Raw genomic sequence first — 18,220 nt, 5'->3', positions numbered from 1 at the left:
GGCGTGTTGGCAATCTATACTCAAGAAAGAATGCCCTCACATGCGAAAAGACAATTACAGTATGGCAGCTCCAATGTTTACAAAGTTTTGTGTCTACGCACAAATATTTCGTGTTGCACGTGTATTCTCCTTGCACTTTTTTTGTAAACCCGTAAGTGAGTTACGCTTGGAATTTCGTTTCGTTTTCCTTTTTGCAAGTTACCTCTTCGTTGTGATCAGGCGCTCCAATTTGCGAACTTTCTAGGAGCAAGACACCACGATATATTAATCGTTCTCTACAGCTCTAATACTATACTACACCAATGTTTTAGGGGAAATACTATACTGGCCACAGACTATGACAACATAGTGCAACAGATGAGAAGCATCGAGTAGTCACCGCTGTTATTATCTTTGCCTTGTTGATTTGGCCTTGACAGAGTTAACACTCCAAGCAACTTTGTTTAGGGTTCAGTTGTATTTCGTAAGTGTTCATGAAAATTCTTCTGCAAAATAATTGCTGAACTTCAACGCAGGTGTATTTGCTCACCGTCTACATGGACAGGCCTGGCCATTTCAAGCCAGAGTTGTGCGGTGGGAGTATAATATCGCCGAGCTTCATACTTACTGCAGCACATTGTGTAGTCGGCGGGTAAGTCTCCCATACGCCGAGAGGCAAACTCAAGATGCTCTCAGGCGTGCATGAATACAATTTCTGCTGCAAGATAAACAGTTGAATATGGATAATTCACTGGCGAACAGCAAGGCTCAATTATTCAGCGATCTATATGCCAATCAAAACTGACGTCGCAATGGAAATAAGATTGCACAATGTTCAAATGAAATGCTTTTTTCCCACGGAAGTTTTGAATGCCGTGAGTTTTGTCAGCTTAACTTTATGGCTTTTCGGCCTATCGGCTAAAATAAAAGTGTAGTTTGTGAGCATAACAAGTTGTAGGGTCTGCTGAAACACAACTTATGCTACCTATAATAACTTTTTTCCGTAACTTAAAGCAGCGCTGGAGCTTTTATTTCTCTTTTCTTGTCGCGTTTTAGTGCATAAAATTCACGCAGGAGTCAAGTTATTTTTCTTTTGTGGTAATAGCCGTGCCATTAATACCAGTTCACTTTTTGGTAATTAGTCTGTTCCCAAATCTATTACCTACTGCCTAATTTTAGGCTATGCTTTGTGTCCACTTCAATAAGCAATATGATCACCGTTACAATTATTTTTTCCATGAGATTTTAAATATTGAAGATATACTACTTTCAAGACAGTTTTCTGAATAAGTGTCAGAAGGGTGAAGTTGTGTGTTGTATGTCTTAAGCATTCGATTATAACTAGGTTACAAAGTAGAGAAATAAGCGAGCATATAAATTCAAGACTGCATTTCGCGCATAGTTTTGAACAAACTCCCTCCTCATTTATTCTCATATCAACGCATATTAAGTAGGAAGCCACCTATGTTCATTAAACATGTGCGGTGCCCTCAACTCTCTAGGTGCTTAGCATTGTTAATTTTAGTTAGCTACCATGGATGTGGTACTCTACGAATAACAGCATTATGAGGCGCCCTGTTCAGATTTCTAACGAGTGTCTGCAGTTACACTATCTGTTTTCAACTTCCCTGTAAAATAAATGTTGTCAAGAACAGTTCTGCTGCTTTGAAGAACAAGCAGAAAAAACACGTTCAAGGACTGAGAAACCCACCTTTACTCTCGACGGCTGTTCTGTCAACTTCAGAAAAAAAACCAAGGTCACCTAGCTGTTTAGTTACTTAATGACAACTCGAAGCAGCAAATAACGAATCCAAAAAGACGTGACTTTCTTGCCAACCTTGAATGTCTATTTTACTTGTGTAAGGAAGCTGCTGAATGAACAAGTTGTGAGCACTACCACAAATTCGATATGATCAGTAGCCGTAACTACTGGCGTGTTTAACAACCATCAATTTATCGACGTAGGAGTTAGACACAAAGTTGGGACTGACAAATGAACTCGTATGTGTGCCAATCTTCTGTTTTTGCAAAGCAAGCGCTGCATGCGCCAGCAATGGCTTTAATGGTGAACATAACTATTTTCTTTCTCTCATCTATGTGCTGATATATTATTGCGCACAAAAGTATTATAACAAATTTCATAATACATTTTAACCGTGTGCAGCGTACGACGGCCGCGTTCAGTTCATGTCAAGTACAATGCGACTCGGGCAGACGAAGGACCCAGTGCTTTAGTGAAGAAAGTTGTTATACACCCTCGCTTCAACATGACCACACTGCAAAGTGACGTAGCTCTTTTAGAGGTAAGTATGTTTATCTTGGCGATAAGAAAGAATGCATGTAGTGTGCTCACGTCAGGAGATGCAAAACTGCGGAAATTGGGGCCGCTGCAGAATTTCGTTTAATGTTCAAACAGCGGATGTGATAACCAGAAGAGATACTATAAACATGCAATACTTCGCGCAACATAATTAACAAGTACTTAGCCCGTCGTTGGTCTATCCTCTCCCAGCAATGAGCTTATGATTGCTACAACTGCTCAGTCTTCTTCCACCATCTCTGGTGCCGCATATTAGTTCTCGGAATTCTGAGATACCCCTTTCTGACAGCCACGTTGTTTTGTTCAGATTCGCGCATTGCGTCTTTCAGTGGAACATGTTCACGCCGTTGTTGTCTGAATTGATGCAAGCAGCTAACGTTTGTCAGGTTAGATAAAACAACATTTCGATGCAGGTAGCTGCTTTCAGCATCGTTCTACTGGTAGTATGGTATATGACGATTCGGTTATCAACTTAGGGCTAGATAGTTGGGTCGGATTAACTTTATTAAAGGTCCAGCAGGACACGCGTCAGCGCGCCGCGGGCGTCTGCCACGCACGCACCGACAGGGAGTACCTGGTGGTCACTGTAGCCCTTGATAATTTAAGTACGTACTTTCTTAGGCAAACTGGGACATGTATAAAATTTGCAGTTCCAGTTTCCCAAAGCGGAATATGGCGGCCACTGATTGATAACAAATTCATTGCTGCCTTAGATGAAAAATACAAACAGTGTCTGCGGTCTACTAACTCACCCTTGATGCTTGTTTCATCAGGGGCTCCCCAAGGCTCAGTACTGGGTTCTCTTTTATTCCTGCTTTATATTAATGATCTCCCCCTACACACCTCAGGTAAAATAAGCCTTTTTGTAGATGATTGCGCTTTATATTGTACAATGAAATCTGCTACTGATCATATTGCCCTTAACAATTATTTTACTGACTTCTGTAGCTGGTCCAAGCATGGCAAATGAACATCAACTTTTCCAAAACTGTCTCCATGTCCTTTACACGACGCTCATGCACGACGCCTTTATTGCCTATGCCTTTAGCAATATTGCTTTAAATAGGGCTTTTGAATTCAAATATTTAAGTATCCTGCTAACACGCGATTTTTCATGGTCGAAACACATTGATGTCACTTGTAACAAAGCCCTTAACAGACTAGGTTACTTACATCGTACACTGCGTCTTCCTCCTCAAGAAATTAAATTTCCTACATATAAAACCCTCATTCGCCCCATCGTCGAATATGGCTGCGTTGTATGGAATCCATACAAACCCTCTGATGTGAAAAAACTAGAATCAGTGCAAAAAGAGGCAGTGCGCTTTGTTCGTGGGAGATATGACAAGGAATTTTCACCGTCTAACTCTCTTCCCCTACTTGGTCTTACTCCTCTTGCAGAGCGTTGCAAACTTGAATGCCTAAAATTCCTTCACACGTTAATAAATTCTCCTCGTCTCTCCTCTCTAGACAACTACTTGACTTTTTCCAAACCCGCATGTACGAGCAGTCACCATGCGCTAAATATATAAACCTTTCTTGCCCACACTGATTCCTTTAACGACAGTTTTTTTTTTCATCAATAATTGAAGTCTAGAATTCATTACAAGGCAACATCCGTTCAATACCCCTGAAACCATTCACGCAAGCTTGTTTATAAATGTGTGTATGTTTGTTGTTCGTCCCACTCCTGCTTCATTGAAGCTAATGTATGTATAAACAAATACACAAAATAAATAAATAAATATAACGAGGCTCTACTTTTCTAAACATCGCTGATTCACTTCAGTCGCTTATTCGGTATCTCTTTATCGCCAGGTTGATTACGTTTTTACAGTCAGACAAACTGGCTATGTCAAGTGAATTCAGCAAGAGACCACAAAAAACGGTAAACGGTAAACCCCGTGGGGGGAAATCAACAATTTATTGTTTGCCGAGACGCCGTGCTTATCGGAGCATTTTTTTTTATATTCCACCTAGTGAGGTAAATAGGTAAGATGAATTACTTAAAAAAATAATACCTGAAGGGCCAAGTGAGCACCGTTACGTTGTTCGAGCGGTTCAAGAACAAGTCATCCACCAGTTATTCTTGTTATGGCAGCGTTCCTACTGCATGGCGGTTTAATATATATATATATATATATATATATATATATATATATATATATATATATATATATATATATATATATATATATATATATACGTGTGTATATTAATAAGGGGGCAGGAAAATTACATACCACAAGTACGATAAACGAGTGCCTAAAAGTAAAATTTGCCAGCACTTTCAAATATCCAACTCTGCATTCTTCTTCATCTGCCTATCATTCTTGTTCTCGTGGCGTAGGTCTCTTTTCTTTTGGCCTGTCATAAAGCTTTCCCTAATATTTGTATATCTTGCCGTAAAAGTAGACCTCAATCCAAACTGTCATTTTAGAAGGAGCGCCGCTGTTTGACAGCGCTGGGGAATGTGAGTTCCACTTATTTCTTTGAAAGCTTCTCTAACTGCTTCTATTGTTTCATTTCGTTATTTTCAGTTGTCACAGCCACTGCGGTATGGCAGATTTGTCAAGCCCGTTTGCTTACCTTCGTGGAAAATACGGCTGACCAACAAAAAAGTGATTGCTGCTGGGTGGGGGCACGTAAGCGATGGTAGGTAACTAACGTAGCCGACAGGAAAGGATGACACCCTTCTTTTTTTTTTTGCTAGTACATACATTTTTTGATATTGTTGTGTCTGCTATGCGAAAAGGTGTAGTTTCTACCATTGTAAAGTGACAACATCTGTTCCTTTTATTTTCATTTCAATAAGAGAGTTCTATAACGCACAAAAACACTGGAAAAAAAAGACAAAAGCCGCCATAATAGCTGCATCTGTCTACTATCTTCCTTGTGTTTGGTTCCTATGTGCGGCCCGTCAGTTCAGGGTAAACGGATACGACTACACCAATTTTCGACTTTACTGACGTAACCAAGAAGCCCAGACAACATGCTTGGTTTATTAGGGTAAATGAGTTCTACGCATCACTTAGGTAGCGTGTTTAGGAGGAATGCCTGCAAGCTTTCGTTTATTAGCGGCACGAGCATTGCATGACTCTCCTGTTTCTTGCGCAGCGCTTCCCCTTTTACTCCTCAGAAGACCAGGGGAGAAAATTCAAAATAACTGAGAAAAAATTTAAAAAGAATAATACAGTACAAAATGCATGCGTTTGCATTATTGGTATGATATGGGAGTATAAGTTTAGTTACAAGTTGAGTTACTAAAGTGTCTAGAATAATTAGAATTAGAAGCCACTCAGACTACCGGGGACGAAATTCAAGATAAAGCAGAAAGAAATAGAAAAAACAGTACAGTACAAAAGCCAGGGGCTTCATTATAGATATGATATCAGAGCGTAAATTTCTTTACAAGTTACTAAAGCTTCTGGAATACTCAAAGTTAAATAGAATTCACTCATTACCGCACACAAAAGCACAGAATAGTAGACTTTGGAGACGGACTTTGGAACGGCTGTGGCAAAATTTCTGGAAACCAGGAATTTGAAAGCGCAAGTAATGACGTAGTGAATGACGTCATACACAAGAAGGTGGCAATGATTTAACTGGAAAATTAATGGAAAACCGTTGCTTCCAAGTTCACTTTGTGCGTTGCCTTCGTCTAAAGTTAGTCTAAAGAACACCAACGCCGAGATGCGAGTGCCAGTGAGAAACGCCTAATTCAAATATTAGGGTCGCCTACCATTTTTTATCAATCATAGCCCGTTTGGCAGCCCGTGTGGAAAAGAAACTGACGGTCCAAGTAGGACCTAAATGATATTTTAACTCTGCAAGATTGATTTCTTCTCAATGTATTGTCCTTTGTAACGCCACGACTGCTCCAGCGAGAAAATGTCTTTTGGTTATATGTTTGATGTTGCATTCACCATGTTCATCGTCAACAACGTAAACTGACACTTTCGCGGCAAAAAAAAAAAGAAAGCAACACTAACTTACCAACCTTATCGCTACACTGTATGATTTCCTTTCCTTGATTGATATCGTACGACTAGAACACGCGCACAGCTTTCTTTTATGATGTCCGCGTCATTCTTCAAACCTCAAAGCAATTCAGTAGAGAGAAGGAGATAAATATTACCAATACAGAGGACATCCTTGGTTAAGTAGACACTGGATTACGCGATATATTTAACTAGTGTATAAGGCTATATTCTGGAGAATTCTTGCGACAAACGGAGTTTGGAAGTTTTTCTTTTTCGACAGGAGTATGTCGGACAGTATCTATTAAAAAGTTTACCCATGCCAGTTCATTGTTAAATTTATGCAGCTTGAAGCTTGTCAGAGGATTAAAGTATGATTACTAAGCGTACTCAGGCTGTGCGCATTGTCCTTAGTGTATCGAACGGCACCACCCTGTAGATTTGAATAAGTACTTACATTTCTGCGCCAAGTGTGCTGGATAGAAATTAGGGTAAACTAAACATTGAAATTCACCAGCCAGTTGCTATGTCTACTCTATCATGTACTTACACACATCGTAAATATGAATTGCGATGCATCCTTCGACTGAGTTTATGAGGTATTCTGTGTCTTTAATATCACTTAAGTTACAACACGTCCCGTTTGACAGTTTGAAGACAAGGACTTCTTTTTGGACTTCATAAGTGTTTGTCGTATGTGGAATCTGGCTGTCTATGCATGTAACCTCTCATTAATTAAAGTGGCAATTTTTTTAGCATTGAATGTCAGCATTATTACTTTTCTACTCTAGATGCAGCAAGAAGGAAGGCTTAGACAGCCATGGGGCCGTTTGTTGCATAGCCCCACTGGAAACATTCGCTGTAGAGGGCATTTACGCATGAATTTATAGCTGTGGTTCTATAGGTTTTTAAGGTTAGTTATAAAATCGGATTGCAATGACTATGTGAGGCGAGTTGCATCTGGTTCAATAAAGCATTTCAGTAGCCGCTCGCCGCAGCAATCTTAAGCACGCGCTTATTCATGCAGGATTTTACTTTCTTTTGCAACCAGACCCCGGTATACAGTGGGAACGCTATGTGTAATAAAACATCCGTGGTACCATATCGCGCAACCACGCGAACATGTCACATGGACGCAGGACAAGCACCTATCTCATGCACAAATACGGAAATAACAATTTGCGTTGCGATTCAACCAAGAGGTTTTGACATTCACTGAGAAACAACAGCCTATAGCGCGTCTTCTGTAAGCAAGAGATTATGGGAAAACACAGAACTAGGAGCCAGCCAAGATTTAACAAAAAATTTTTTTTCAAAGTTCACGTTCTGGTCGCCACACGGGAGTCTTATTGGCAAGCAAGTGGCGAGGGGAACCATGCGAGGTAATATGCGATTCTGTATACGACGGAGAGTGCGTGTATATATTGGCTTAGGATTGCCACAGTTTGAATAAAAACACTGTGCGATTGTTTAAATAAGCAGCGACTCGAGACAAAAGCATTGACTCAAGTTTTTTTTTTACCTATGAAGACACGTGCATTCTGTTTAGTTTCTGGCAATGTTAACTTTTTTTTTCGACGAACCATGATTTTGTGAGACTCTCGAGTTCAACTGAATATGGTGAAATTTTCATGTACCTGTCATACCAACTTTTGTTCTATTAAAGAGCAATGCCTAAACATATTAAACCAGACAATGCAATATCCAAGGGTAACATTGGGTTCTATGGCACTATCTCTTTGCATTGTCTACCTTGGAAATGGTTTCAAGGAAGCATCGTTGCACAGGTTTTTGTCCCTATAAGACAGCAGTTCTTAATGCTGTGTTTACAGTGCCTCTAGTGAGACCGGGCTAGAATGTAGTCATGTCCCTAGAGGGCTTACATATGTTGACAAAAAGTGTACATATCTGTGCTTCCAAGCAAATAAAGCACATTCTCATCTCCTTTTTGCGACAGACCATGTCAGGACTGACCGGCTCCATTATATCAAGACTACAGTGCTGCCCTTTAGGGACTGTCCACGTAGCTTCAACAACTCGGGACATGAATTCGCAAGTTCTGAAATTTTCTGCACAGAAACAAATGGCAAGGGAACATGCCTGGTACGTTGTGACAATTTAAAATTACATTCTCTATCTGCTACACATATAACTTAGCACACATAAGTGGAGGGCTAGATTTGATATGCACGGATCTCCAAGAAAGAGGATGGGAGGCTGTCCGCCAGGCTAGCTCAGTTGCAGAGCCTCGAACGCATAACGAGACACAAAAAAAGTAACTTACCTCCATCAGTAAATACCTTAGCAGAACAGCAATAATATCGCTATTAACTGTAGAACACGCTTGATTAGCCGAATAAAGGCAAGACGGTGGCGACGTCACCTTCAAGTTCGCGTACAAGCTTGCGGCGGCTGCTGCTTACGGCGCGGCCATGCGGGCGCCGTACTTTGAAAGCAATCTAGGATGAGGACAAAGTGCGCGCCCGCTCGGGCCTCATCTTCAAGGAGATCTGCGATGAGGACAAAGTGCATGCGCCGAGTGGTGATAGCTTCGTAAGCGCTGTGCTTTCGACGTTTAGTTCGCGTTGAAGCGAGAGACAACACGACGATCAATTCGCTCGCTGCTGCTTCCGCGCTTCTGAACTCCAGCGTTTTGTCAGCGAGTTTCCGCGGTGATCGAGCGCGATGTGTTCATGTTCACCTGTGCGCGCGTCACACCGTGCTTGTTAATTTAGTTAGTAAACTAATGTTTGCAAAACATTATATGGCTGATAATATTACTATCCTTACTTAGTGTAGCTGTCTACTAATTTGACATCGCAAGTGATGCTTCACCTTTCGGGCGAAACTGCGAGTGTTTTAATGACTCATAAATCCAAACTCTTGCCACTCCAGGGATTCCTAATAACTGCACAAGCACTGAGCGGTGACAGACTATTATCCGCCGCCCTAGAATGGCTTAGTAATGATATTCATTGTACTTCATTATTAAAATTTCTCTTATGAAAGACGTATGGAGATTTGACGAATTCGAAATATCCCGTATTTTTACTGTAATTGGTTCGCTGAGAGTTCAATAATGTTGGGAATATTGTGAGTGTCCTCTGAGCTAAGGCAGTATTTGCTAAACCGCTCTGTAATCCATGCACATAGGACGGTCGAATATATGTAGAAAAACAGCCCTTCGTGAGTGACAATGCTTCCCTGACTTTACATGCGCTGCTGACAAATCATTGGTGAAGTAAATATTTTTTTCCTACGATCACGTTGTCAAGATATACACGCGTGTCTTTCATCTTTATATTTCGCCCCGTACTTTTCCTTACTACCCAAACACATTTGCCGAGGCGTGAAGAACAGTATCCGGCATTGCTATGTAAACACCCCTTCGGTTCTTTGACAAGGGTTGCTAAGTCATGTGAAGGGGTGAATTGCGAGAGAGCTAGTTAGCGCAGTTATTCACTCGGGTCTGCAAACTCTGTGTCTTTATTTTATTCTATATCTCTTATTCCTTAATTTGCTTGGCTGTAGAGCAAGACAAGACATGGTTGGGTTTTTAAAAGCACGAATTTAATAGAAATCCTCTTGACAGCTAGGTTTAGCTCAGGGTGAACTCCGATTCCCCAAATAAGTCACAAAATGTAAAATATAAAAGTGCCTTTATTTGAATAAAACTTTTTGCATTTGATAAAGTTAAACTATAGCCTCTGTAGAAAGCACAGGGTGGATTCAGGGCATGCAGATTTTTATAAAAATTAAGGAATAATTGTAAGTTCCGAGAAAAAAAATAGACAGTAGAAATTTCGTACTCCGTAACACTGCAACAAAACAGATATCTCAGTCTTCTAAACTGCATTATTTAGTGCTTCTAAAAAGGACGACGGCCATACAAAAATGTACAGTTTATGTGATTGTGTTGCAACATTTAGATGCATCTTACTCACAAGCTAGTGGTATGCATTTTAGGGGTGTTTATCACATGATTTAGGTCTGCTTTTGATGTATTATTAGGTTCAGTTTACACAATATTTGTATAACTTTTTCATTGCTAACTTGTAAAGTTGTAAACCTCTTTTTTTAAGTTTGCATCTCTCAGCAGTTTTTATTAAAGATCAATGGTTTAAATCAAATGCTCGTTTTTAGAGGGGCTTGGTTCTAAAGTTGTTTTTGTTTATACTTGACAAACTTTGTCAACTTTGGTGCAGTGATCGCCAAGCAAAACAATTCCTTCATTCGGATGCGTTTAGGTATACAGCCCCGAGTTACGGTTCCTCTTGACAAGAACCACTAATTCAGTTAGGCTGAATTTCCCCGGCCTCCTCTGACGCCTGGCGCTCGGCCCAGTGCCAAGCTCCGACCTGAAGGTTTCGAAGGGGCTAGTCTGCTCCCTGCGTAGGACGCGAATGGTGTTTCTGTGGAGAGAAGCAGCTACGCCTGTGCTAGACGATAACGTAATATTTTACAAAGTTTACACAAGGAACCGTAAATGAGGATGTCTTTGGGTTTCCTGGCAGGCTAACAACTGTATACGATGTGGGCGAAGCGTAGTTCCCGCGTTGACAGATCGTGCCGCAGCTAATACGCAGGGTTCCTTGCTACACTTTTTTAACATCATCCGCAAGAAACAAAAAATTTCTTAGCATGGTAGCCAAATTGAGAGATGATGTTGAAATGAAGACATTTTTATAATGCCAACAAGGAGCGATTACTGTAGCTTACTAGTGCAGAAAGCAATCATTTGCATCACGCACATGAAATTGGAATTTTCTTTTCAGACTACCATTCGGCTTTACTGCTGTTTCATTTATGCTTTTGCGCTGTATAATGTGTAATGCACTCGGAGTAGTATATTTTGTTTTGAAGATCATGTCTGTTCTGATATGGAATTTTTACCGTTCCTTCGAGTTAATCTTAACCGGAGTGTGAAGTAATTTGCTTTTCTGCTACGTTGTCATCTTATACGCAGGGCGACTCTGGAGGCCCTCTAACAGTGTGGTTAAACGGTCGTCGTGGCCATAGACACGTTCTAGTGGGCCTCATGTCTTTTTCGTTTCGGTGCAGTGGACCAGACAGCTCGAACATTCACACTCGTATTTCCCATTTTTTATTATGGATAAAAAAGGTGATGCAGATCTGAATTGATATCATTGAGAGAAGCGCTGTATTTTTGGATAAGGAAGTTGACTGGGTTCAAATAAAATCTCGCAAGCGGCCGCAACATCTCGTGGGCGAGGCAACGCAAAATAAATTTTGTACTCTTTCTCCACTGGGTCGGTTTCCTTTCTTTTTATTTTTTTGCTTTTTTGTGATGGGTGGGAGGGGATGCAGATATCTTGCGCAATTTTATTTGTGTTTTTTTTGGGGGGGGGGTACGTTTCAAATAAACGTTGTAGACTGCTGTTCCACTAACCGCCTTAATAAATTATGCTAATTACCAATTTCCATCCTCCAGTTTCCAAACAAAAAGTTTTCATTTCACATAGTCTTAAACTAGTGAAAGTAGCATACTCTTGCCTTAAACATTCCTGTCGATATTGAGGTTAGCGCGTTGAATAAAAATTTTTTCCAGTTCAGATTCGGGCTTGCGATTTTTGACTGATAACAGGCACAGCTCGTGGGCAAAACTTATAATAGTTAGAACAGGTTTGATGCTTTCTGAAACATGTTATTCGGCTTCAAATAGGCTTGAAGAAAAAACATTCACGGGCGTCCTGTATTCTGAAAATTAGTTATGAATACGGAAGCACATGCTCACTTGGGCGTTGTGTAGCACTCTGCAAGTCGTTTTCCTTTTTGCATGGGTATTGGCTTTCACATCGCAGAATACTAAGGCGCCATGCGGAATTTACACATTTATGATGCGGCTTCGTGTGGCCATGTGAGGATATAAAATGCATTACCTTGCCACTCTATTGACCCAATAATTTTTCTTGATCAGAATAATCAGGACGTATATCCGTCATCGTTCCCGTGTCCCTGATCATCACATGTCATTCTTGCCATCGCAGAGACCGCGTCCAAGGTTTTCTGAAGTTATAACCACCCATGCAGATTTTCTTCCATTAGGATACATACCAGCAGCAAGGCTTTCATTGTCCTTGTGGTGTCTCCTACAGCCTCAGGTGTGCCCAAGTATTCCAGGTGCAAAGAAGAAGGCCAATCACCCAAAAATAGCTTGAAACAGATGACGCTGCTATTAATCAATGAGACATATGGGGAGCGAATACACATCTATACAGATGGTTCGGTCTCATCTACCAGCTCTTCGGGTGCAGTTGTCAATCCGGATACAAAAACCACGGTGAAATTCAAACTCTCACACATGACAACATCAATGGCGGCAGAGCTTGCTGCCATGCTTGCTGCTGTCAAATACCTCATGCAAAAGACACCTCAGAAATGGGTCATGATTTGTGACTCTAAGGCAGCACCTGAGAGTTTGCATTTTGCCCTATATCATAGGGCTCATGAGCACCGTACGTATTAAATAAGACCACCATCAAACTGTCGCTAAAGGGCATGAAATTATATTCAACTGGCTACCACTACATACAGGCATTGCTGGTAATGACCTCGCAGACAAAGCCACCCGGTCTGCCCATCTGGAAGCCTGACCAGTTCCAATCCCCTTATCCATAACCGACGCTGCAACAAAGCTTCATATCGTGGCTAAAGCTATGACCCGCAAATACTGGTCTTCTCCCAACCTCCCGATGTGTCATCTACACACGCTTGACCCATTCTTAAAGCTACAAGTGCCATGAAAAGTTTCCCGCTCTGAGGTGGCAGCTTTGTTGACGAGGTGGCCTTTAGTTCGGCATGTTTTGAAGCTCCCCCAATGCATGCTACTCGAGCTACATGCTTAAGTTATCGGTTTATTGAATGCTGAATTACTTTCACTATAGTGAAAACCAGATAAGCCCGTTTGATTGCTGTAAAAGGCAAAAATGCCATTTTTACTATTGCACAGTCGATTACAGCGACCTGGATTTCTCGGCATCTAAACAAAGCACAGCCTGATTACTTCATTACAAGGACGTTCGATATGGATATGTGAATTATGACTGACATATTGCTCTAATCTATGCTAACGGAAACCCAAGGCGTAGGCACATTTGCGTAGCGCGCCAGCAGCACACATGAATATATTAGGAAGTTTTAGTTGGGCGCCCGCAACGACCACGTACGCAGCGCGCAAGGTCGCGTGTACTTAGCGAAGCACGCGCGCATGAAACGGCTATAGTTCGCGGGAAGCAAAAGTTGAGAAGGGCATTGCTGACTTGTAAGCGCCGGAGCCGGTAGTGTGGTAGCGCCGCCATATGCCAGCGTCCGAAACTGTGTAGCCAATATCAGCCGCAACGAAGTCAAACCACAAGCCGGAGTCACATCTTCGGGAAGAGCCATATAAAAAAATTCGCTCCCGCGGACGCGCGAGAAGACGGGAGAACGTCCCGCAAAGGTGGCAGAGCCCGCAGCGAACGCTACACAACTTTAGAAAAGCTACGGGCGCACGCAAGACACTGTGCGCGCTCCTGCATACTGCGCATGCGCACTGTCGCCTCCGCGGGTTTCCTGCGTACGCAGGGCTGGTGCCGTCGCCCAACTAAAACTGCCTACTATGTGCCCATACTTAGAACATCGTCATCCCTCCCGATCTTTTCACAAAATTGAGAGAACGGTCAAAACTGAGACACAGACAAGGAAGAGAACAGCTCAAGCGTCGAAGTGCCAACTGATATAACTTCATTGTTAACTTGTCATTGCTGTATATTTATGCGCTTTATTAGTTTACTAAATCTTTATATACACTTGACCAGCACTCGTCTTGTTCTTTTTCTATTTCTGCCATCGTCACGAATATCCTCAATAATTAGTCGCGCCGATTTTCTTAGCAGTGCTGCTAAACCATCACTCTATATGTTTGCGTTTAGCACAGGGGTATGTAGAGGGGGTAACCTCCCACTCCCCCCATCTCAATCCCCTCAAATCTCGTAGTCCCACCACGTATTCACATACCAGTATCTTGAAATCTAGCGCCAGACACGGTTCGCAAGTAATGCTTTTGCAACTTTTAGTACAACTACACATTTCAGTCAATAAGTATATCGCACCTCCGTCAATTTTACTTTTGTACCATCTCTTGCCGCATGTGGAGTTTCTCCTGTCTGACGCACTAAGAGAGCATTCGCTGTTTATAAAATTGCTGGCTTATCCTTCAGACAGGTCCAGTACGTAAACAACCTTAGAATCTCTCCCTCACAAAAAAGAAAGAAATGGTGACGTGATCAGAGCAACGTCAGCGGAGCCAGCAGTTTCCTTTGCGTCGTCTACTTCCTTTGACAACGCTAGATGCCCCGAGCTCTCGACAGAAAACTCACTTAATGCTAGAGCAACGCTTAGGATTTGTATAGAAAAATCACAACGAAGACGTTTCGTACGAATCGTACGAAGACGTTTTCCAAACACCAGGCTGCTATAAGTGACAGATCCGTTCTCAAATACGGTTAATTTAGGTTCGTGTGCTGTATAGCGGTTTTCCTTTAATTCCTGCGCGGCATTTTTGCCAACAACCATCATACGTCTATCAAGAAGGTACAAAGGCGTCCTTACATGGTGTGTGCAAATATTCACGTGAACTGGGGCAAACATGACATTAAGCTATAAATTCTGTTTCAACATCGGTCTTTAAATCGACTTTCACACCACATTCGTATTATAATACAATATTTTGAGGCAGTCACATCGAAGCGAGAGACTCCCAGCGTGTATAAATAGTAAATATAAAGATAAATTTTTCTTAGTGTGCTTTGCAAGCAAATATTTGCGTCACTGCATACCGTAACACATTAGCAGTGAAGATGCACGCGCCTGCCACGCTTACTTATTTTAGCGTACTAACCTCTCAGGTAATGTTATGATTTTTCTGTAACCAACATTTATAAACAGATTTGTTTGTACTAAGCTTGTTACTTCGGCCTCTTTACCATTTGCCTCATACAATTTGCCGCAATGTATAATAGCCGCATTGCATCTTTTCTTTTTTGCCGAAATACTTCTGAAGCTTTTCCCGAAATTTTTCATGTTAACATTTAGCAATACAGATATTGTATGGGCTGAGCACAGTGTCTTCCGTATTAGGAAGCGTCGGCCGGCAGCCCAGAAAAGGCTGTGGTGTTCTAGAGAAGTAAGTTTTATTTTTCTTCCAGCTAGGGATTACCTCCTTGACTACGCGAAAAAATGTCATCGTCATCATCAGCCTACTTTTATACCCCGTGCAAGACCCAAGCTCTGCCTAATGTCCTCCAATTTGTCCTCTAACCGTCAACAGTTCGTTTACGCTAACCAATGCTCGTCTACCTTATCACCCGTTATCTCTGGCGTGCCACAAGGCACAGTCCTGGGACCACTACTCTTCTTAATATACATTAACGACTTACCTATAGGCTGTTCTTCCAAAATTCGTTTATTTGCCGATGACTGTGTAATCTATCGTCCTATTACTAACGACGCTGATTCTCGCGCCCTCCAGTCCGACCTTAACGTCATTGAAACTTGGTGTAACAATTGGCTAATGTCCCTCAACGTCAAAAAAACATCACTACTTACTTTCCATCGTCGCCAATCATTTATGTCAGCTAATTACACTATCGCCGGTTCGGAAATATGTGCTGTGACTTCATATAAATACCTAGGCGTTAACTTGTCCAATAACCTCAGTTGGTCCTCACACATTTGCAACATTAGCAATGATGCCAATCGTGTACTAAGCTACCTGCGCCGTAATCTACGTCTTGTCCCGCACTCAGTAAAACTACTCGCATACTTAACAATCGTTCGACCCAAACTAGAATACGCATGCTCAGTATGGGACCCACACCAATCTAACCTGGCAACAGCACTAGAATCCATACAGAATCGTGCAGCAAGGTTCATTCATTCTGACTACTCTTACCACACTAGCGTTACTAAACTCAAATCATCTCTGAAACTTCCAACCCTCGAGCAGCGCCGCAAAACAGCAAGACTGTGCCTCTTTTACAAATTTTATCACTCACTACTTCATCAGACCGACATCACGCCTGCGCATCGCACTTCATCCCGTCATGGCCATTCAAAGGCTGTTTATCCCCCTCCAGCTCGCACCTCCGCTCATCTTAACTCTTTCTTCATTCAAACAGCGAAAGACTGGAATCATCTACCTTCTGAAGCGGTGCACCACTCCAGTCATTCATCGTTCAAGGCATTTATTGAAAATATTATGTAAATATGCCCACCCCTCATGTAAAACCCCAGATGGGGTATTTGAGGTACCAATAAATCAATAAATAAATAAATAAATTGCCCCAGCTTCCCCATGAAAATACGTATACTAGTGCTCGCAGCTCATTGCACTTTGCAATTTTCTGCTATCTTTGCCTTTTCATCTTGCATCTCTTTTGCAGTATTATTCAAAATTTGCTCCCTTTAAAAGTCTTATCAAGCGTACTTACCGATACTCTACATGTGGGGCAGAGCGACCAAGGCATATAGTAAAAAATTATTGGAAGTAGCCAAAGAAAACAGGCAGTAAAATGTCCCTGTCAGCTGGCTGACTGCATCATTTTGTTTGGTACAGAAGAGATTGAACTGTGGCATGACGGTCTTGATTGCGGAAACGGTGGCACAGCCACAAAGGACAAAGTTTGGCGTGCTTTGAACGTGTGTCAGAGTACCTGATGGTAGTCGCCATACAATTTTTTTAAACTGCGAGTGCGCGGTTGTCTTTTTTTTATTTTACATCAAAATTCTCTAACGTCTTATACGCTTTTATTCAATATCAGTCGTGGTGGAAGTGACCTTTGATAAACATCTTAGCGTGATGAGACACCTTTTACAGGCCGCTTTATAAATGACCTAGCCTTACTTAAATCAAAGTTATATGACTTAACAGGAAATATTAGTCATAATACATGTTTTAGTTGTGGAACTCCAAATAAGTCTCCCCAAAGTGCTGCCAGACCACGGCCTCTCATTTTCTTCTAGTCATTGGTATGATATGACATGACAAGAACTTTATTTAAGTCCTGAGGAACTAAGATTCGGGCGAGTCGAAGGCTCTCCAAGATCAAAGTGGTGGCTCCGCCCACAATGGGACTGGGGGACGAATCCCCGTCGCAATTTCATGGGCCCTCTGCGCAGCCTGGAGTTCAATGTGGATATTGCTGCTCTTGAGGGATTCATCCCATAGCGCTTTCGTGATGGGTGGGGAGGTGTTACGGGCTGGGCACAGCCAGAGCATGTGATCAACAGAGCATGAGTCATGGTCACATTTGGGGCACGACTCTGAGTGGTCAGGGTCTGTCCTGTTAAGGGACCCTGTTAAGGTCATTGGTATCTGCAATGAAACTTTTGTGGTTATCTTCATATATCTAACGCTGATTTTCTGGCGCTTTAGTCAGTTCATGAAATTTCTCAAACAATATAAATATGAGCCTTTCTTCCTTTCAGATCCTCATGGATAGACTCAACCCTCGAGGTACATGTAAACATTTCTAAAGCTCTTACAGTATATTACCGACGGCATTCCACACACTGTCCGCACCTGATGGGGCAAATTTGTGCTTAAAGCAAAAGGTATCGTGTGTAATCACTGCAATACGTTTTTTATGTGTTTTTTCTAACATGTGTTCCGCCTTAAACGTTTTTTTAAAGTTTGCTGCAGGCCAGTATACAGCCGGTAAGGAACAAAAAGCTTTACAGTCAAGCCGTGAGACCCGAACTTCGCTATTAGACTGCTTACTATGAGACTCTATATCCTAATATCGCGCCATCAATGCTTTCAGGCGTGGTCGAACCTGATATTTATTCAAGTCGTACTATGATCTTAGAAAGGAAATGGCATAGTCCACAGTCTTTGACAGTCCTCGGCGCACGAAATTTCAACATTTACATCGTTGTAGTT

General features: G+C 41.8%; 1 protein-coding gene across 4 annotated transcripts in view; it reads left to right on the top strand.

The window, feature by feature from the left end:
* LOC129380653 (tryptase-2-like) overlaps positions 1–18,220 on the top strand; it is a 34,296-nt gene that overhangs the window by 3,708 nt on the left and 12,368 nt on the right. For all 4 annotated transcript variants that reach the window (XM_055062335.2, XM_055062334.2, XM_055062336.2 and 1 more), the window contains 5 exons: positions 516–631; positions 2,144–2,282; positions 4,840–4,954; positions 8,237–8,382; positions 17,767–17,794. In XM_055062335.2, the coding sequence (XP_054918310.2) occupies positions 516–631; positions 2,144–2,282; positions 4,840–4,954; positions 8,237–8,382; positions 17,767–17,794 (544 nt within the window). The remainder of the gene's footprint in view (positions 1–515; positions 632–2,143; positions 2,283–4,839; positions 4,955–8,236; positions 8,383–17,766; positions 17,795–18,220) is intronic.

The sequence above is a fragment of the Dermacentor andersoni genome, chromosome 10 (genome assembly GCF_023375885.2).
Source record: "Dermacentor andersoni chromosome 10, qqDerAnde1_hic_scaffold, whole genome shotgun sequence".
NCBI lineage: Eukaryota > Metazoa > Arthropoda > Arachnida > Ixodida > Ixodidae > Dermacentor > Dermacentor andersoni.
Note: the sequence above shows the minus strand (reverse complement) of the source record. Positions and strands in the feature narration are given on the sequence as shown.